Source organism: Orcinus orca, chromosome X, assembly GCF_937001465.1.
Source record: "Orcinus orca chromosome X, mOrcOrc1.1, whole genome shotgun sequence".
In the NCBI taxonomy this organism is placed as follows: Eukaryota; Metazoa; Chordata; class Mammalia; order Artiodactyla; family Delphinidae; genus Orcinus; species Orcinus orca.
In genome coordinates, this window is record NC_064580.1 from 93,382,533 (window position 1) to 93,404,707 (window position 22,175).

The 22,175-nt window shown below is 36.8% G+C and overlaps 1 protein-coding gene across 2 annotated transcripts in view; it reads left to right on the top strand.

The window, feature by feature from the left end:
• The window catches only part of RNF128 (ring finger protein 128), a 99,004-nt gene extending 77,814 nt beyond the window's left edge, over window positions 1–21,190 (top strand). For both annotated transcript variants that reach the window (XM_004281501.3, XM_004281500.3), the window contains exons 3-7: window positions 6,317–6,388; window positions 10,395–10,477; window positions 11,356–11,452; window positions 12,249–12,417; window positions 19,783–21,190. In XM_004281501.3, coding sequence (XP_004281549.1) covers window positions 6,317–6,388; window positions 10,395–10,477; window positions 11,356–11,452; window positions 12,249–12,417; window positions 19,783–19,913 — 552 coding nt within the window. In that variant the 3' untranslated portion in view covers window positions 19,914–21,190. The remainder of the gene's footprint in view (window positions 1–6,316; window positions 6,389–10,394; window positions 10,478–11,355; window positions 11,453–12,248; window positions 12,418–19,782) is intronic.
• The last annotated feature ends 985 nt before the right edge of the window (window positions 21,191–22,175 follow it).

The window sequence follows — 22,175 nt, forward strand, 5'->3', positions numbered from 1 at the left end:
TGTACCACTAGCAATATATACATAGTTGTAGTTGATGCATTTGTATGTATCTGTTCCTGCCTGAATTTGAGATTTAGAGCCCTTTACAAAACCACTGCTTTGGCTCTTGTATAAGAAGAGCAGATTAAACAAATTCTCGTCTGAGTAGGACCTGGTTTTATAGTCTTTCTCTGACTTTCTCACTGGACAAAAGGAAGCTCTTAAAATGGGTCTGTCGGGATTTTTAAAAATATTCACTTACTCTAATAAAGGTTTTGGTTGTCTTTCTTTGAAAAATGCTATAATCTGAGTCATAACCTATCTCCTAGGGTAAGTTCCCCCTTTTCTGACTGCTCTTCCTTACAGTGCATTTCCTCACACTGTTCACAGGGATCACCTTTGTGTAAGTGGTCTGTACTCCTATTTCTGTAGTTCCATAGACTTATGGGAAGCTGTTCTATAGTCTGCACCTCCTCTTTCCTTTAGGAATACTCTCATTCAAATATTATACAGAGGTTTTTTGGGGCTTTATCTTTTTTAATTGAAGTATAATTGACATACAGTATTATATTAGTTTCAGGTGTACAATACAGTGTCCATGCCTAGGTTTTTGCTGGGGAAAAAAGTAGATTTCTCTCAGTTCTCATATATCTAAACAGCCACATCACTCAAACTTTGATTTTGTTCACAGGAATGTATCTGAAGAAAAGAATCCTCTTACTATAATCCTTGATTTTAAGTATTCTGTTTTATAAATTCCGAGCCAAATTTTTATGAAAATTTTTATTTTAAAAAAGTGGTGAGGGACTTTCCTGGTGGCGCAGTGGTTAAGAATCTGCCTGCCAATGCAGGGGACCTGGGTTCAAGCCCTGGGCCGGGAAGATCCCACATGTCACGGAGCACCTAAGCCCGCGCGCCATAACTACTGAAGCCCGCGTGCCTAGAGCCCGTGCTCCACAACAAGAGAAGCCACCACAATGAGAAGCCCGCACACCGCAACAAAGAGTAGCCCCCACTCAATGCAACTAGAGAAAGCCTGTGCACAGCAACGAAGACCCAACGGAGCCAAAAATAAATTTTTAAAAAAAGTGGTGACTTAAGAACAGGGAAATATAGTTTGCTTATATCTACCCTCTTTTCTTGCTTTTACATACCCCAATCCACTCCCTCCCCCCACCGTCAAGTAATTAGGTTTGACTACGTGCCTAGTGTTATTCATGTGGGTTTCAGTTAAACTAAAAGCTGAATGCTGTGGGACCAAAACCCAGGTGACAAATAACCAGACTAAAACATTTATTTTACTTAGTTTGATATAAATTCACAGATGAACTAGGTAAAATATCTTTGAGTTCACTGTAATTTAAAAATTGAACATTGTAATATAGGGTAAGAATTGACCCGACTCTTCATTTTCAGTCCACTTAAAGTGTCACTCAGAAACAAAACAACTATACAGCTGAAATTCTTCAGTGACTAGAACCATCCCAGCTTTTGAATAGACTAATGGCATTAAGCTTCTGTTAAGAAAGTTGGCGAAAAACCAAGATGCTTTGAATCAATCTTCTACTCTGCCAAATATTCTTAGACCAGGTATCTCTTAGGATTGGGGAGAGGTGGGTAGAGTCTATTGATATAAAATACCTGTTTAAAAGAGCTCCCCAGGGCTTCCCTGGTGGCGCAGTGGTTAAGAATCCACCTGCCAATGCAGGAGACACGGGTTCGAGCCCTGGTCCGGGAAGATCCCACGTGATGCGGAGCAAATAAGCCCGTGCACCATAACTACTGAGCCTGTGCTCTAGAGCCTGCAAGCCACAGCTACTGAGCCCGTGTGCTACAACAAAGAGTAGCCGCCACTCGCCGCAACTAGAGAAAGCCCACGCACAGCAACGAAGACCCAACACAGCCAAAAATAAATTTATTAAAAAAAAATATATATATATATATAAGAGATCCTCAAATCACAGTAAGTAGCCAGTTGAGGAAGGATTTGAAGATTGGATAATAGCGGACTTTGAGGGTTTTTTTTCTTATTTCTTTCATTTATCTTCTTCACAAGGAATGTGAAGCCCTTTAAAGGCTTCTTTGCTGTTACACAGTGGAGGAAGTGTGCTATAGTGGAGAGATCATGGACTTTAAAGCCACATAGAACCTGGGCTTGAATTGAATAGCAGCTCTGCAACTAACCAGCTGCCTGGACTTTAGTCAAGCTTCAGAACCTTTTCTTGTCCATAAAATTTGGATATTAAAATACCTATTCCATAAGGTTGTTAATGTTTAAACAAGATGACACATGTAAAAAGCTTAGGGTTAAACCTGACGCATGGCAGGGGCCCAATACATGTTCTCTAAACCTTTATTTTCCCAGATTTGGTAGAATAGAAGCTTTTAATGAGTCAAACTTAGACGAGAAAATCATGAAAATCTGTTTTTCTAAACTCCAAAGCTATTCTTTGAGCAACTACTAGGCATTATGGGAATTTTTTTTAAATGATTAAGGACCAGTCTTCCACCTACTCACAATCTACTAGGAGAAAAAGACACATGAATAATACAACTACAGAATATAAGAGGTAGAAACAATGTGCTATTGGAATTTATAGGGTAGGGGAGAATTCTGATATGGTGGAGAGGTACTGAAAAGGTGTCCAAAGTAATTTGTGTAACAAAGTAGATATACTCTTGAAGTTCTGTTTTTTAAGGAATCAAATATAAATTAAAGTTTGCATTGGGGCATATTCTCTTTAAATGTTAAAGCCAAAAGTTTGACTTAAACAAAATTACCCAAACATATATTTAATATAAACTACTTGGTCTTAATTTTGTTCTCATATGTCAGTTTTTAGAGGAATGGATGCATCTTGGGAACTCCTGCTATCAGTGTGACAGTGAAATAGTTTGAGTACTGATGGCAGTTTTAAAAGTGACCTTTATTCAGGTTGTAAAAATACAGTTTGTGCTTCTTAACAAAACCACATGTCGCTCCTCCATATTGAAAGAAATGTCTTTTCTTTATAAAAGCTTGGTAAGAGTTATTGGAAATATTCAAATTGCCCTTTAAAGGATTTTTTAAAATTCTAGGGCTGCTTCATAATCAAGTCCCTTGCTTAGGATCTTCTGGTTTTTTTTTTTTTTTTTTTGGATCTTCTGGTCTTAATGTAAGTTCCACTTTTCTCATTCACACAGACTTGGACATTACATTTAAAGTTTGTGTTCAATCCCATCTCTCAAATTAATTTGCATTAGTCTTGGATATAATCAAAGTTGTATAGTTAGCATTCATCCCTGATGAATTGATGAACACTAGCACTGGAGACTCATGCATTTATATTTCATTGAATATTTTGGAATGAGAAATCAGACTATATAGATTTAATCAGGTAAATACACTAGAGATGTATTACTTCCTTGTGAGTGCATTTCCCCAGTTGTGTCATAGAGCTTGTTACTTAAACCTAAATCAGAAGTGCTCTAAAGACAGGTTGCAAAATGATTGTCAAAGACTTCTTATCAACTACATTTTTTCCTTGCCCAGTTTTCTCTTGTTGGCTCTATTTTTGTATCATTTGCATTTTTTCATCTTTGTGTTGAAATAGCTCATGCTTTATAGGAAAAGAAAGTAGTGATGTTTGGAAATCTAGGCCAGGGCCAGAATCCTGTGGGCCTACTGGCTGTTCACTGTAAGGACTGGCCACAATTTGACAGACCGTAGAATCCAGGAGTTGGAAAAACTTCAGAAAGTTTTGGATGGTTGTATCGTAATGGAATCTTGGAATACGAAGAGCAGACTTCCAGTACCAGCCCTATCATTCAGAGGCTGCAGGCCCTTTTGGACAAGTTATTTTACTCTTCCAAGCCTCCACTTGCTCAACGTTAAAATGGAAATATCCTCTCCTTTAGGGGATTGTTGTGAGGATTAAATGAGGTAATATATATCAAAAATAATTATAAAATAACTATATAAGTGTAAGGAAGGTAGTACTAGCTTCCTGCTCCAAGCCACAGTAAACAAAAGATGGCTACCTTGAAGTCAGAGTTAAGTGTTCCCAAACTCTGGGCTTCAGTGGGACTGACACTAACCAACTCTGAGATTTTGAGCACAGCATTCTTTCTCTTTGGGCATCAGTTTCCTTATCTGTCAGATTAGATCTCAGGCTAGGTGAACTCTAAGAGTTTTCCAGCTCTAAAGATCCTAAGTGTATCTCCTTTCACTGTCACTCTATTATTTACTTGTGATGCAAGTGACAGAAGGGAAAATATTTAAGCTCAAAATGAAGTACCACGCTTCCCTGGTGGCGCAGTGGTTAAGAATCTGCCTGCCAATGCACGGACACGGGTTCAAGCCCTGGTCTGGGAAGATCCCACATGCCGTGGGGCAACTAAGCCCGTGCGCCACAACTACTGAGCCTGCGCTCTAGAACCCGCGAGCCACAAGTACTGAGCCCACGTGCCTAGAGCCCATGCTCCGCAACAAGAGAAGCCACCTCAATGAGAAGCCCGTGCACCACAACGAAGAGTAGCCCCCGCTTGCCACAACTAGAGAAAGCCCTCGCGCAGCAATGAAGACCCAACATAGCCAAGAAATAAAATAAATAAGTTTATTTAAAAAATTAAGTACCATCATAAAATTCCCCTTGTGAGTGAAATCCATGATTAAGTCTCAGAGAGTGAAAGGGCTTCGATTAATGCCTCTTTCCTTCTGAGAGCTAGGCCTTCCTATTAACTGTTTCTGTGAGCTATATTTGCCAGTCAGGTAACAATCTGAGAAGTTTCTGCTGCTACTATGCCAGCAAAGAAATATTTTGGCAGTAATGTCCTTGGCATCAAGCCAAATACGTTTCACAAAATGATATCTTTAGGAGGCAGGTTTGGGCATTAAGGAATTTCCTCACATATCTACACCCATGGATTATTCCCTTCCAAAATATATTTGCTACAGATATGTATAAATCTGTAATGCTAATTGATGAATAAATAGTACTTTATATTTTCATTTAATAAACATTTTATTGAGTGTCTGCTATCAGCCAGACATTATGCTGGATACTTTACTTAACGTTATCTCTAATTTTCATGTAACCTCAATGTCACCTAGGGGTCTCCCTGCTGGGGATGGAGGTACATACAGGGGGATGAGGAAGTTGTTGACATCCTCACAAGACCTCTGGTTCTGAGCACCTACTTTCTGCTGAATTTCTATAAGTTTGTTCATTTTACAGTACAAAATAGGAAGATTGCTTATCATCTTGCCATGCTGCACATGCTCTCTCTCTATTCCATACAGCATTCACCCAGGTGTGAAACCTAGCCTCTTCTTCAATTTATACATATAATATCTTCACTTGAGGCATTCGTGTATGTGGTAGATTTTACTGAAATAGAAGGAAGGTTAATTGTGGCATCACAAATAATTTCAAATTAACACCAAATATCTCATACCACCTGGGAGATTTTTCCTCCCACACAGAGGGATAGTCTCTCATTGATTCCTCTCTTTCTCACTTTTCCCTCACCTTTTAAATTTCCCCCTATACCTTAACCTCACTTCTGATTCAAATATATATATTTGAATATATATATATATACACACACATATATACACACACACACACACACGTGTGTGTGTATATGGATAGATATAGATATGTATGTAATATTTTAGTCTTTGGTCCCTAAATGAGCCATGGACTTGCCTTTGCATATCCAAACTCATCTAGGTATATGTTCAGTGAAACAAAAAAAAGGCTTACCACTCTCAGAATCCACCCTCCTTACAAGGCAGTAGTGGTTATAAACAGCAATTTTTTTCCCTAATACCAAATAACACTGTAAGGATTGGTATTATCCTCATTTTATAGATGAGTAAACAAGCTCAAAGATTTAATGACTTGTCCAGGATTATTCATTTAGTAAGTGACAAAGTCAGATTTTGAAGCTAGGTCCATTTGCATCCAATGCACTTTCTACCAAACAAGATACGATTCAAAAAAGAAATTGGAAAAGATGTAACTTAAGGTCCTCTGGGCTTTTGAAAATAGGAAAATTGCTTTGAAAATTCATAGCATCTGAATCCATTTGGAATAGGGACGCATAGCTTTACCGTTGTGGCCCCAAAGCTGCTGTTTAAGAAGGTAGGGAAACATAAGGTTTCAGTAATTTAAAAAAATCCTGCTTGGTATCAGATAAATGGGCATTTATTATGGCTAATTAAATTTTATCTTTTAAAATTTACTTAGACATTGACTTTTACCTCATAAATATTTATTAATCCTCTCTACCTTTTTATCATATTTCTTTTAAAAATACTTTTTCTAATACCTGCTATTTTTTTTTATTACAGAGACAATTAAAGGCAGACGCCAAAAAAGCTATTGGAAGGCTTCAACTCCGCACACTGAAACAAGGAGACAAGGTGCATTTATGACTTGTAAATGCTATTTGTTTTAAAGCAGTGCTACCAAGCCATTGTTAAAAGCTAAATGTTCTTCCAAAGTGTGATTTTCATTGGAATTTATAAATCTTATTGATTTTTTAATTTATTTGATGCTGGAGGTAGGCTGAATAATGGCCCCCAAAGACATCTAGGTCCTAATCCCTAGAACCTGTAAATGTTACCTTATATGGCAAAAAGTACTTTGCAGATGTGATTAAGTTAAGGATCTTGAGATGGGGAGATTATCCTGGATTATCCAGGTGGATCCTAAGTATAATCACAGTGTCTTCATAAGAGGGAGGAAAGGGGAGATTTGACTACAGTGCAGTAGGAGATGTGACAATGGAAGCAAGAGGTTGCAGTGATGCAAGAAAGGGGCCATGAGCAATAACAGTAAGAGTATAAGTTTGTGTCATTTTAAGCCACTAAGTTATTGTAATTTGTTACAGCAACAGGAAATTACTACAGTGCTTCAGTACAACTCTACTTGAACATCCATTTTCAGATTTAGCACAATTGAAAACTACCATTGATGTATAAAACACGTATCAAAAAATAGCTATGGAAGTTTGTACTACAATAAAAATATAGCTACAGAACTTATTGAAATAAAAAATACCATTTATAATAGCACCAAAACCATTATATACTTAGGTATAAATCTTACAAAATATGTACAAGATCTATATGCTGAAAAGGGCAAAACATAATGAAAGAAAGAAATCAAAGAAGACCTAAAGAAATGGAGGGATATACCGTGTTCATGGGTTAGAAGACTCTGTCGTCAAGATGTCACTTCCTCCCCAAACTGATCTATAGATTCAATGCAGTTTCAATCAAAATCCTAGTTGCATCTTTTGTAGGAATTGACAAGTTGACTCTAAGTTTATTTGGAAAAGCAAAAGAACTAGAATAACCAAAACAATTTTGATAAAAAACAAATTTGGATGACTCACATTTTCTGAGTTGCAGAATTATTTTAAAGCTACAGTAGTCAAGAAAGCGTGGTATTAGGGAAAGGATGGACCTTTAGATCTTTGAAACAGAAGAGACAGTCCAGAAATAGACCCACACATAAATGGTCGATTGATTTTCGACACAGGTGCAAAAGCAATTCAAAGAAGAAAGGGCAGCCAATTGTTGGCTCTCCATACGCAATGACTGAATATCCATAGGCAAAAAAAAATGAACCTCAATCCATACTTTATACCCTCTGCAAAAATTAACTTGAAATGGCTCACAGACTTAAATATAAAACCTAGAACTATGAAATTTTAGAAGAAAACTTTGGAGAAAAATATCTTTGTAGCTTGGGTTAGGCAAAGATTACTTAGATATGATACCAAAAACAAGTCCATTAAAGAAAAAAGAGAAAGTTGTTAAAATTAAGAGCTTTTGCTCTTTGAAAGACTCTGTTAAGAGACTGAATAGACGAGCCACAGACTGGGAGAAAATATTTGCAAATCACATATCTGATAAAAGACTGTATTCAGAATATATAAAGAACTCTCAAAACTCAAGAAGAGAACAGACAGAAGGCAGATGCTAAAAAAGCTATTAAAGGGCTTCCCTGGTGGCACAGTCGTTGAGAGTATGCCTGCCGAGGCAGGGGACACGGGTTCGTGCCCCGGTCCGGGAAGATCCCACATGCCGCGGAGCGGCTGGGCCCGTGAGCCATGGCCTCTGAGCCTGCGCGTCCGGAGCCTGTGCTGTGCAACGGGAGAGGCCACAACAGTGAGAGGCCCGCCTACCGAAAAAAAAAAAAAAAAGCTATTAGCTATTAGTGGAAAAATGGTCAAAGCAGACATTTTACCAAAGAAGTATATGGCTGGCAAAAAAGCACATAAAATGATGCTAAACATCATTAGTCATTAGGGAAATACACATTAAAACCACAATGCGATACCCACAGCACATTTATTAGAATGGCTAAGACCAAGAGCTGACCAGATGTGGGACAACTGGAACTCTCATGCATTTTCTGGTGAGAATGCAATGTACAGCCAGTTTGGAAAACAGTTTGGCAGTTCTGTGTGTGTGTGTGTGTGTGTGTGTGTGTATAAATTAATTAATTATTGGAGTATAGTTGCTTTACAATGTTGTATTAGTTTCTGCTGTACAGCAGAGTGAATGGCAGTTCTTTATGAAGTCAAATATACACTCTCGAAAGAACCCAGCAATCTCACTGCTAGATGTTTACTCATTCACATAAAAACTTGTTCACAATTGTTCATGGCAGCTTTACTGATAATTACCAGAAACTGGAAAGAACCCAAATGTCCTTCAAGTGTTGAATGGATAAAAAAAACTGTGGTACATCCATAGCATGGGATACTATTTAGCAATAAAAAAGGGGGAATCCTACTGATACATACAACAACATGGATGAATCACAAATGCATTACGTTAAGTGAAAGAAGGCAGACTCAAAGGCTATATAAGGCACAATCCCACGTATAAGATATTCTGGAAAAGCCAAAACTACAGGCACTGAAAAACAGATAAGTGGGTGGCAGAAGATAGCGATAAAAGGAGGGGTTAATTACAGAGGGGTTAATTACTAAGTGGTATAGAGGAATTTGTTGGGGTACCAGGACTATCCTGTATCTTGACTATGGTGGTGATTAAGTGACTGCATGTTTCTCCAAACTTGAAAAACTGTATACTCAACATTTAGAGTGAATTTTATTGCATGTGACTTATACCTTAATTTATTTTAATGGAAAAACATAGCCATAGAACTTGTGGCATTGTGTAAATTGTAAAACCAGGAAGAGGTTTAAATCAGTGCTACATGTTTCTCTTTGTACTGTTCCTCTTTGGTTGACTTTATTCTTTTACTTTATTTATTTGTTTGTTTGTTTTGGCTGCACTGAGTGGCTTTGCAGGACTTTATTCGTTTACTTTATTTATTTATTTGTTTGTTTATTTACTTACTCACTTACTCACTCACTCACTTATATACTTACTTACCTACTTTGGCTGCACCGAGTGGCTTTGCAAGATCTCAGTTCCCCAATGAGGGATTGAATCCGGGCCACAGCAGTGAAAGCCCGGAATCCTAACCACTAGGCCACCAAGGAACTTCCTTCTTTTACTTCTTTTTTAAAAAATTATTTATTTATTATTTTTGGCTGCGTTGGGTCTTTGTTGCTGTGCATGGGCTTTCTCTAGTTGTCTAGGTGTGCGGGCTTCAGTAGTTGTGTCTCACGGGCTCTAGAGCTCAAGCTCAGTAGTTGTGGTACATGGGCTTAGCTGCTCCGCAGCATGGGGGATCTTCCCGGACCTGGGCACGAACCCGTGTCCCCCGCATTGGCAGGTGGATTCTTTTTTTTTTTTTGCGGTACGCGGGCCTCTCACCGCTGTGGCCACTTCTGTCGCGGAGCACAGGCTCCGGACGCGCAGGCTCAGCGGCCATGGCTCACGGGCCCAGCCGCTCCGCGGCATGTGGGATCCTCCCGGACCAGGGCACGAACCCGTGTCCCCTGCATTGGCAGGCATACTCTCAACCACTGCGCCACCAGGGAAACCCGGCAGGTGGATTCTTAACCACTGCACCACCAGGGAAGCCCCTTTCTTTTACTTTTTAAAGTCTAAATATTTTATTTTATTTTCCAACTTCAATTACATAATACACAGTGTTATTGACTGTAGTCACCATGTTTTACATTAGATCTTCAGACCTTATTCATCTTATAGTTGAAAGTTTGTACCCTTTTATTAACTTCTCCCTACTTCCCCCATTCCTCAGACCGTGGAAACTACTTTTCTACTCACTCTTTCTATGAGTTTGACTCTTTTTTTAGATTCCAATTAAGTCTAGATAATTTTAAACTGCTTATTGAAACAGTCCTTTTAGTGATGTGATGCTCCTTCTTCTGTAGGAATTTATGTAATTTATTAAATACATGTATATTCTGATTTTGCTCTGTAGTTTAATGTATTTTTCTTATCCATCTGAATAACAATAACTATTTGCTCTTAGGAAATTGGCCCTGATGGAGATAGTTGCGCTGTGTGTATTGAACTATATAAACCTAATGATTTGGTGCGCATCTTAACCTGCAAGTAAGTTTGATTTTCTTTTTTGTCGTCAATAAGAATAGCTGACTTACAAAAATGATTGTAGTGGGGGAAACTATTTCAAATGTTTCCAATTTGATGTAAAGAAAGTGTTTATTTTTAACTTCTTTTCATTTAAATATAGGTGATTGCTTTATTTTTAATGTCATTAGAAGTGGTATAAGACTAATTATACAATATTTCCATAATCTGGTACAATTTGGAAACTAGTTCCGTAAAAGACTTAAGAACCTAGCCAGCATCACTGTTTATTTAATTGTGTGTGTGTGTGTGTGTGTGTGTGTGTGTGTGGTACTGGATTATTTAATTCAAAATAATTCTACCAATCCTATTGAGAAAAAAATAAAATCAATTTATGAGCACCTATTTGGAAGTCTTCATTCTTTAGCTTTTTATTATCCGTCTCCCGGAAGTTGTTCTTAACACTCTTCCTTTTAGCTATTAAATAGTGGCATTCTTGGAGCTTATCACATTGCCTAAAGTATCGGAATTATGTTACAGTCAATACTTTATTGTACTATATTATTGAGAATGACTAACTGTACTATTTTATAGTTAGGGAATAACAAAATAATTAAGATCCGAATTACTGAACAAAACCTTAGGTCAGGTAACATCTTAGCAATTTTTCAAGTAAGTGGTATTGAAAATAGTTTTTATGAAGCTAGAGTAATGAGGCTATATTTAAAAGTACCGTATTATGAAATTTCCAAATTTTGTTTCTGTAATAGTGTGTTTAAAAGAAAAAAAAAGGCATCCGTTAAAAGACTAAGTAAACTTATAGGGTAACCCGTTAGTATATTAGGCAAAGTGTTGCTAGTTCACAACTGATAACCAAAATATGTGTTTGTTTCCTTCATTAGCCATATTTTCCATAAGACATGTGTTGACCCATGGCTATTAGAACACAGGACTTGCCCCATGTGCAAATGTGACATACTCAAAGCTTTGGGAATTGAGGTAAATATTGCTAAACTATTTATACGAAGGAACTTAAGCAGTGTGTTATTTATATATCTGGGCTTTCAGGAAAAAAATCCTTATTTTTTAGCTACATAATGTGCTAGACTTATGGTTTATACCAAAAATTGGACCTACTTACATCATAGTGACAGAGAAGTACCATGTTGGACCACCTCCATTTTCCTCCTTCTTCCCTCTCCTCAAATGTATTTATTATTTGGTCAGAATTGGAAGTGATGACCCCAACTGACTTCTGATACCCCTTGCTATTTTTAACTCTCTTACTATTGCATAGCAATCAAACTTGTTGTTAACTGAGCATGTAAAGTTTGAGAGAGTATAATAAATATTAAGTTATATTTCGTAAATGAAAAAAAAAACCTACCTATTTCACAGTACACACAACAGAAAGTCAAGCTCAACAAACTCTTCCTGACTTGAGGAGATATACAGACGACAGTGATTCTCAAAACCCCTAGGAGACAGCATAGGAATGTTTTTTGAGTGCCTTCCTTGTATCAGGCATTATATTATGAAGTGTTCACCCAGATAAACATGTCAGATATTGATGGCAATCTGCCTGTAACATCTTTCACCCCATTGGACCCAATTACTCCAACTGCTCTGGCTGGGACCTGCAAGAAATTTTTGTGATCATCAAAAATGGATTGTAGGTTTAAAAGGTTAAGAAGCATTGCTCTAATAAGTCACCTATGAAGAAACTTTGTAATGATACGTCAAGGAAAAACGTATACTCTGAGAGCCTCTTAATGTGTTTAAATGCTTTCCGCAGGTGGATGTTGAAGATGGATCAGTGTCTTTACAAGTTCCGGCATCCAACGAAGCATCCAATAGTGCCTCTCCTCATGAAGAGGATAATCGCAGTGAAACTGCATCGTCGGGATATGCTTCAGTTCAGGGCGCAGATGAACCGCCTTTGGAGGAACATGTGCAGTCAGCAAGTAAGCACCATGCTGAGGGGCAGTGAGTGCCCCACAAACGATCCATTGGGGATTAGACGCCAGGCAGAGTACTCCTGCTTTTTAGCATTTATTCTATTCATCCATTAACACATTCCAGGTTTTTTCTAGTAACAATGATGCAATGCAGGATGCACCCCTACCTTAACTTAATATACACATTCAAATGTACCTGAAACAGATGAAATGCATTAAGAGTGGGGATTATTCACAGAAGAAAAAGATTTTTTTATTGGAAAGCTTCTCTCCAATGCATTTAAGTGTTGGCTTATTAACTTAGGCTAAGGGAGAAACTTTTCAACTTTAGAAGCCATTGTTTATTGCATATCAATCAGAACTTAAGATAAAGAATTCCTGGAATTATAAAACAGAATTTAATTTCCAAAAGCTTGATTTATACACAACTTCTCCAGAACGCATTTTTTGCACAGATCAGAAACTGTGTTTAAGAATGATGTGCTGCCACCTGTTGATTATTTGCCATGAAGTGAACAAACTGTAGAAAGTAAAATTGAATGTATTAATTTCAAAATTCATGTGAATCAGTATCAGCAACTTAGTAATGTCATACCAGTAGAGAGATTTTAGGGAATTCTGTTACTTTTTTCCTTAGAGAAAACCCATGTACAAATTACTTTCCCTTTCTTTAACTTCCACCTTTTTCATGGTTTTTGTTGGTTTGATAGTTTTTCCTCTATCCTCATTTTGAGATAACCTAATTCTGGCATAAAAGTAGAAGGAAAATGAAATGTCAAGATGACTTGTAAAAGTTTCAGCTTCCTATGACATGAACCTTTGTCCTTGGTAGGCTTATCAGTTGCATAGATACCATTTCTACAGAAGTCACGAGGAATACCATCATGCAAACGCAAACCTCATGTTGTAATCTAATCTTTGGACATTTCCTAGAGTATAAAGTAGTCATAAGAATCTTAATAATCTGTGCTCTGTTCTACCTATAATAGATAATCATTGTCTGTTTGCCCCAGATGAATTTTTGGTTCCTGTAACTGTGGTAATAGAATTCAGTGAAGATAAAGGACAGTGTATGGGATAATTCAGTTTAGCAGCATTGGTGGTTCAGTGGTAGAATTCTTGCCTGCCATACGGGAGGCCTGAGTGTATGGGATAATTCAGTTTATTGTCAGACCAGTTTAAAAAAAGAAAAAAGTCCCAACCTACTTTTTTTGTGTTCTATTCTTGTGGGGGAGGGTAGAAGGCAGAACAGTTTTTGCAGAGAATTTGCGAAGCAAATAAAATGATGATCCATGTTCCTTCTCCTGTATTCTTTATCTCCATGAATGGTAGTAACACCTACCCGGGTGCGTCAAACCAGAAACTTAGGTAGATCCTAGATCCTTCCCTCTCCCCTTCCTACTGATTCAATATCATGTTTCCTCTAAACCATCCCCTAATTTCCAACCTTAATTCAACAGTCATAGTTTGAGCCACTATCTTCTCTCTGCCCATTCCTTCTACTCTTCCTCCCCCAAGAAATTGGGAAAGCCCAGTCCAACTCCTGTTCCTCCTTTAAAACTTGCTCCCCTTTGAGAAGCTTCCTTTGACTCACCTGTGTGGTCCTACTGTCTAGGACTGTCTAGTTCGGTAGAACTTCTATCATTGCACTTATTGCAGTGAATTGTATTAAAACCTTAAAAAGTCCCTTTGGGTAGGGACAGTGTCTTATTATTCACTATCGTATACCCAAGCACCTAGCACAGACTGCCTGCCACATAGTAAATACTCAAATTAAGTGTTGAATGAGTGACCACATAGAATAGATTTAATTTTATCTATGATTATATATTAATAGTTTGGGCATTATGCCTATTAACCATTGATTATTATGGTGATAGTTGTGATTTAAATAACTTTGTAAACATACAATTGATTAGTTCATGCCTGTGTGTTCCATCATTGTGCTGAATTTTATCAGAGCACTGATTTTCAAACGTAAGCATACATTGAGTCACCTGGAGGGCTTGTTAAAACAGAGGGGCAACCACCAGTTTCTGACTCAGTTGGTCTGGGGTGGGCCATGAGAATTTTCATTTCTAAGAAGTTTACAGGTGATACTGATACTGCTTGTCCAGGGACCACACTTTGGGAACCACCGAATAAGGCCCCTAGTTCTTAACCCTGGCTGTACATTAGAATCACCCATAGAAACTTTAAACATTACTAATGCCTGGGCTTTACCCCAGAATTGTTAAATCAGAATCCATGAGATGTGGGGCCCAAGCACAGGTTATTTTTTAATTTTGAAATAATTTCAGCCTGACTATAAAAAAGTTTCAAAAACAGTAAAAAGGATGCCTATATACCCGTCACCAAACTTCTCCAAATGTTAACATCTTATATAACCATATACAATTATCAAAATCAGGAAATTAAATGATAAAATGTTATTAACTAAACTGATCTTACTCAAATTTCACCAGTTGGCCCATTAATGTCCTTTTTCTGTCCTAGGATCCCACATTGCATTTCCTCTTTTCTCATTTTTCCCCAGTTTTATTGAAATATACTTGACATATAATCAGAGTAAGATTAGTTAAATTCATCATCTCACATAATTACGAATTTTGTGTGTGTGTGTGGTGAGAACATTTAAGATCTACTCTCTTAGCAACTTTCAAGTATTTAATACAGTATTGTTAACTGTAGTCACCATCTATATGTTAGATTCCCCAGAACTTATTTATCTTATAATTGGAAACTTGTACCCTTTGACGAACATTTCCCCATTTCCCCCACCTTCCAGCCTCTTGCAGCCACCATTCTACTCTGTTTCTATGAATTTGGCTTTTTTTTTAAGATTCCACATATAAGTGAGATCATACAGTATCGGTCTTCTCTGTCTGACTTATTTCACTTAGCACAGTGCCCTCAAGGTCCATCCATGTCGTTGCAAATGGCAAGATTTCCTTCTTTCTCATGGCTGAATAATATTCCATTGTTTCATATGTGTGTGTATATATATATATATATATATACACACACACACACACACACACACACACACACACACACACACCACATTTTCTTTATGTGTTCATCAGTCAGTGGACACTTAGGTTATTTCTGTGTCTTGGCTATTGTGAATGATGCTGCAGTGAACATGGAGGTGCAGCTCTCTCTTCAAGATAGTGATTTCATTTCCTCTGGATATATACCCCGAAGTGGGATTGCTGGATGATATGGTAGTTCTATTTTTAATTTTTTGAGAATCTCCATACATGTTTCCCGTAGTGCTGTACCAATTTACATTCCCATCAACAGTGCACTAGAGTTCCCTTTTCTTCACATCCTTGCCAACACTTAACTGTTTTCTTTTTGATAATAGCTATTCTAACAAGTGTGAGGCAATATCTCATTGTGGTTTTGATTTGCATTTCCCTGATTAGTGATGTTGAGCATCTTTTCACATACCTGTTGGCCATTTGTATGTCTTCCTTGGGAAAATATCTCAGTTCTTCTGCCCATTTTTTAATCAGATTATTTGCTTTTTTGCTATTGAACTGTATGAATTCCTTATATATTTTGGATATTAACCCCTTATCTGATATGTGGTTTGCACATATTTTCTCCCATTTTGTAGCTTGCCTCTTCATTCTTTTGATTATTTCTCTTGCTGAGTAGAAGGTTTTTGGTTTGATGTAGTCCCATTTGTTGATATTGGCTTTTTAAGTCCTTAATCCATTTAGAGTTCATTTTTTAAGTGGTGTAAGATAGGGGTCCAGTTTCATTCTGTTGCATATTTATCCAGTTTACCCAACACCATTTACTGAAGACTGTCTTTTCCCCATTGAGTGCTCTTGGCTCCCTTGTCAAATATTAATTCATCTCATACACATGGTCTCATACACATGAGTTTATTTCTGGGCTCTCAATTCTGTTCCACTGATCTATTTGTCTGTTTTTATGCCAGTACCATGCTGCGTTGATTATTATACTTTGTAGTATAGTTTGAAATCAGGAAGTGTGATGCCTCCCCACTTTGTTCCTCTTTCTCAGGATTGCTTTGGCTATCCAGTGTCATTGGTAGTTCCATATGAATTTTAGGATTTTTTTATACTTCTGTGAAAAATGCATTTGGAATTTTGATATGGATTGCACTGAATCTACAGATGGCTTTGGGTAGTATGGACATTTAAACAATATGAATTTCTTTTTTTAAATAAATTTATTTATTTATTTACTTATTTTTGGCTGTGTTGGGTGTTTGTTGCTGCACGTGGGCTTTCTTTAGTTGCAGCGAGCGGGGACTACTCTTCGTTGCTGTGCGTGGGCTTCTCATTGCGGTGGCTTCTCTTGTTGTGGAGCACGGGCTCTAGGCGTGTGGGCTTCAGTAGTTGTGGCACGTGGGCTCAGTAGTTGTGGCTCACGGGCTCTAGAGCGCAGGCTCAGTAGTTGTGGCACACAGGCTTTGTTGCTCTGTGGCATGTGGGATCTTCCCGGACCGGGGATCGAACCTGTGTCCCCTGCATTGGCAGGCGGATTCTTAAGCACTGTGCCATCAGGGAAGTCCAATATGAATTCTTCTGATCCATGAACGTGGGATATATTTCCATTTATTTGTGCCCTCTTCAATATCTTTTATAAATGTCTTATAGTTTTCAGTACAAATCTTTTACCTCCTTGGTTAAATCTATTCATAAGTATTATATTGCTTTTTGATGCTATTGTGAATGGGATTGTTTTCTTTATTTCTCTTTCAGATATTTCATTGCTGGTGTATAGAAATGCAACTGATTTTTGTGTGTTGATTTTGTAACCTGCAACTTTAGTGAATTCGTTTATTAGTTATAACAGTTTTTGTTGGTATCTTTAGCATTTTCTCTAGGTCATGTCATCTGGAAACAGACAATTTTACTTCTTCCTTTCTCATTTTGATGCCGTTTTTCTGTTTGTTTAAATTTTTTTTTTTTAATTTTTTGGCCATGCTGCACGGCATGTGGGATCTTAGTTTCCCGGACCAGGGATTGAACCCACGTCCCCTGCATTGGAAGCACGGAGTCTTAACCACTGGGCTGCCAGGGAAGTCCCTTGATGCCTTTTATTTCTTTTCCTTTCTAATTTCTCTGGCTAGGACTTCCAGTACTATGTTGAATAGGAGTGGTGAGAGTGGGTACCCTTGTCTTGTTCCTCTTGAGTATGTTGTTAACTGTGGGTTTGTCAAGTATGTCCTTTATTTATTTATTTATTATTTTAAAAATTTTTTGGCTGTACCACGTGGCATGTGGGATCTTAGTTCCCCGACCAGGGATCAAACCCACGCCCCCTACAGTGGAAGCATGGAATCTTAACCACTGGACTGCCAGGGAAGTCCCCATGTATGTCCTTTATTGTGTTTGGGAATGTTCCTTCTATACCCAATTTGCATTTAACTGTTACGTCTTCTTCGTCTCCAATCTGTGACTGTTCCTTAGTCTTTTTCTTTCATGACTTTGACACTTCTGAAGGCCACCAGTTAGTTATTTTGTAGAATGTCCCTCAATTTGGAATTGTCTCCTGATTCCCAATGATTAAATTTATTGTCTGTTGTCTATTTCTGGCAAGAATACCACAGAAATTATATTGTGCCCTTCTCTGGCTCATATCATATAATGAGGCACATGATGCCCATGTCTTATTACCAATGGTTTTAATTTTGTTTGCTTGGTTAAGGTGGCATCTGCCAAGCTTCTCCTTTTAAAGTTATTCTTTTTCCCTTTTTAATTATTAATTATTTTATAGAGAGACACTTGGAGACTATGCAAATATCCTGTTTCTCATCATACTTTTTACCTACTAATTTTATCAATCACTGATGTTTCTTGCTTACAATAATTATTACTGAAATGTGTGCCAAATGGTGATTTTCTCTTTCCATCCTTCTTTCTACATTAATTAAGCTTCTATTTTAAGGAAGAGCTATCCTTTCTCTACTTATTTATTCAATTATTTATTTATAATATTATGGACTCATAGATATTTCTTTTATTCCATAATATTATTCTCATGATTTATTCATGGTTAGATTGTCCTAGATTTGGTCATTGGGAACTCCCTCAAGTTGGTTTGTTTTCTTTCAACATGCCCCATCATTTTTTTTTTTTTAGGCTTTGAAGGCCATAGGTCTTTGTTGCTTTTGGTTGTTTTCTCTTCCAACCTCTTAAGAATGAAAAAAACACTCTTAGCTATGGAGTTGGCTTGCAAGCTGTAGTTTGCTGATCCCTAGGCTAGAATCTAGATTAATCTTGTACTTTCCTTGTCCTAGCCCTGGAATCAGTTATTTCTACAGGGGGTGAGGGCTTTTATTGGAGAACAGTACCTCGAAATCAAGATCTGGGCACTAGGTATGCTCATTGCTATTGGGGTGTCATTGCTATTAGCCCTTTCAAGGAACAATGCTAGGAAATATGTGTATGTACTCACACAAATATACACACACATCTACATTCACCTATCTATCTGAAGAACCGCTAGTTCATACTGATATTTCTGATTCCAGTCCAACACCACAGAGTTTATTCTAGCCTTCCCCTTTCCTTATTTGTAACTCCTTTCTCTGACATTGAGAAACCTGGTTGTTATTATCCACAATATATTTACTTATTTGTTCAATCCTAAAGTACACCTAAGTTTCAACATTGCTAACACACCCCTGTGAAAAACAGTTTCACTAACGAGTGTAGTTCTTTGGTTTTAGCCTTATAGGATATAGTCAAAGTATCATTTTCCAAAGTTACTTAGGTTAGTTCTTTTCTTTCCCACTCTCTTCGGGATGATTATGTATTTCATCTGTAATATAATTATATTCACTTGTTACTATTTGCATTCCATTTTGGGAACTCCTGCCCCCCACAACTTCCTGGTTGATTTTTTTTAGTCATTCTGCCTGTCTGTCTGTCTGTCTGTCTCTCTCTCTCTCTATCTATTTATCTATCTATTTATCTATCTATCTATCCATCCATCTATTTATCTATCTATCTATCTATTTATCTGTCTATATATCTATGCATAGCATAGGTAATTTTTTAAAGTGCCCAGGTGATTGAAGTGTGATTTAAGAGCTATTACATTTAGAATAGAGAAGTGGAAGATATAACTTTTGCTCTTAACGATGCTATAATCTAGGTACAAGTAAGCACACGTGTGAATCAATAAAATTGTAATTGTAAATTAAAATAATGCCATATGTGCTTTATGTAAGGCAGCACAAATCATATTAAAGGAACAGGGAATGAGCGTAAGAATCAGAGTATGATGGAATTAGATAAGTAAGGCTTCTTAGACGTGTGTTGAATTTTGTCTTAAAGAAGAGAGGGGTGAAATCATCCTAAAATTACCATTTCTTTAAAGATGAAAATCTACAGCTGGTAAACCATGAAGCAAGTTCCATGGCAGTGGATGTTGTCCCTCATGTTGACAACCCAACCTTTGAAGAAGATGAAACTCCTCGAGAGACTGCTGTTCGAGAAATTAAATCATAAAATCTGTGTCAATAGAAAACTTGAACCTTTAGTAATAACAGAACTGCCAATCAGGGCCTAGTTTGCTATTAATGAACTAGAATAACTTAATAAGAATGATACTGAAAGTGATGAGATGACTAATATTATGCTATAGTTAAATGACTTAAAATATTTAACCTATTAACTTTTTCCACAAACTCATTATATAATGTTTTTCATAGGCAAGTTTCCTCTCAATAGTGTAGCAACATTTTTAAACATTCAAAACTCTTGTCAAGTAGTCATGTTTTCCATTTATAACAATTTTCTTATAAAAACATGTTGCTTTTAAAATGTGGAGTAGCTGTAATCACTTTATTTTATGATAGTATCTTAATTAAAAATAATACTACTTTAGCTTGGGCTATATGTGTCAGGGTTTTCCTCCAGGTGCTTATATTGATCTGGAATTGTAATGTAAAAAACAATGCAAACTTAGGCTAGTACTTCATGAAATGTCTATTTAAGCTACATTAAGTTGATAGAACAAGATTAAAGCAAAATATTCATTTTAACTATTTTTTGTTTTTAAAATTGGGCTAAATATACTTCATATGAGTGTCAAGCATAGTTTATCAGAGAATATGGACTGGACTGGATTGATTGGTATATTAGTGACACCAATTTGACAAAAGATTATAGACAAAAACTGTACTTACAGAAACACTGTATAACTATTTCTCAAACTTTACTTATGGGACTTTCAAAAGCAGACTATTTGAAAATGATTATGAATAAGTCACACAAAAATTGGTAATTGATCTTTGTGTATGAATTTGTCTACAGAAATTACTCTGTAGAAAATATTTTCCAAACAATGTTGACTTTGAAAATTGAGTTTACATTTTACCTAAATGGGCTAAAATAACATTAGGTAAACTAAAATTCTGTCCATGTAGCTATAAATTTTGTGAATGCATTTTCTTGGTGTTTGAAAAAGAATTGGGGGAGGGGGAGAATTCCAGGTGCCTTAATAAAAAGTTTGAAGCTTCATCCACCAAAGTTAAATAGAGCTATTATAAAAATGCACTTTACTTCTATTCTCTGTGGCTTATCTTTGGTTTTAGAGTTTTGTTTCCAGTACACATTCCAGCAGAATTTAGGCAAAAGCAGAATAGACATGTATTTTTGTTGGCTAAATGTAGAATGGATGAAACCATTGCATTCTTGTACGCTGATTTGAAATGCTGTAAATATGTCCCGATTTCTATTGATTCTCTTTAAATATAAAATGTAAATAAAATATTCCAATAAAAGTTTGTGTTTGGTGTTTAGTTATCATATGCTAACTTTTAATATATGCTTGGATTTAGGAGGGAAAAAGGTTTAATGTAAATGGTCATTGATATATTTGATCAATAAAAACTAAAACTTTACATTTACATATTTCATTACATAGAGAGGAACTGCTGCCATTATAATATAACTGAACCTACCATGAATTATTTTTAAATGTCAGCAAGGTAAATAATGAGGTTGACCACTGATAATATAAGGTTAGAAAAAGACCATGATGTCAGTCCATCTTTATATGACCCAAGACATAAGGCCGTTTCATTGCTTTAAAGTTACCTTTTCCTTCAGCCTTCTCTTTGGCAGTATCATTCTTGGGATGCTGTTAATGAGTTAAATGCATCTCTTTATTTTGCCAAACATGTTAAGAATAAACAGTTGGCTTGTAACACTTCAGAACCATGATTATCAAACCAGTCTTCTGTGGCAATATGCCAAATGTACGTGTGTGTGATGCCACACAATAAAGTTGGCCTATATTCTTAGAAAATTAATCATTTCAAGCTTTGTGGGGTTTCTTCTGGGGAGGCATTTATAACTTTTTAAATTTTTAATAACTGTATTGACATAATTTATGTACCAAAAATTCACCCATTATAAATGTATGGTTCCAAGATGCCTCGCAAATGTATATAGAGTTGTGCGATTATTATCACCACAATCAAATTGAGAACATTTCATCACCCCAGAAGGTCCCCTCATATCCATTTGCACTCAGTTTCTGCTCCCATTCCTAGCCCCAGGCAACCACCAATCAGCTTTCCGTCTCTATGGATTTGCCTATTCTGGACATTACATTTAAATGGAATCATACAAGATATGGCCTTTTGTGACTGGCTTCTTCCACTTGGCATAATAGTTTCAAGGTTCATCCATGTTGAAGCATGCAACAGTACTCCATTCTTTTTCATTGCTGAATAATATTCCATTGTACGGGTATTCCATATT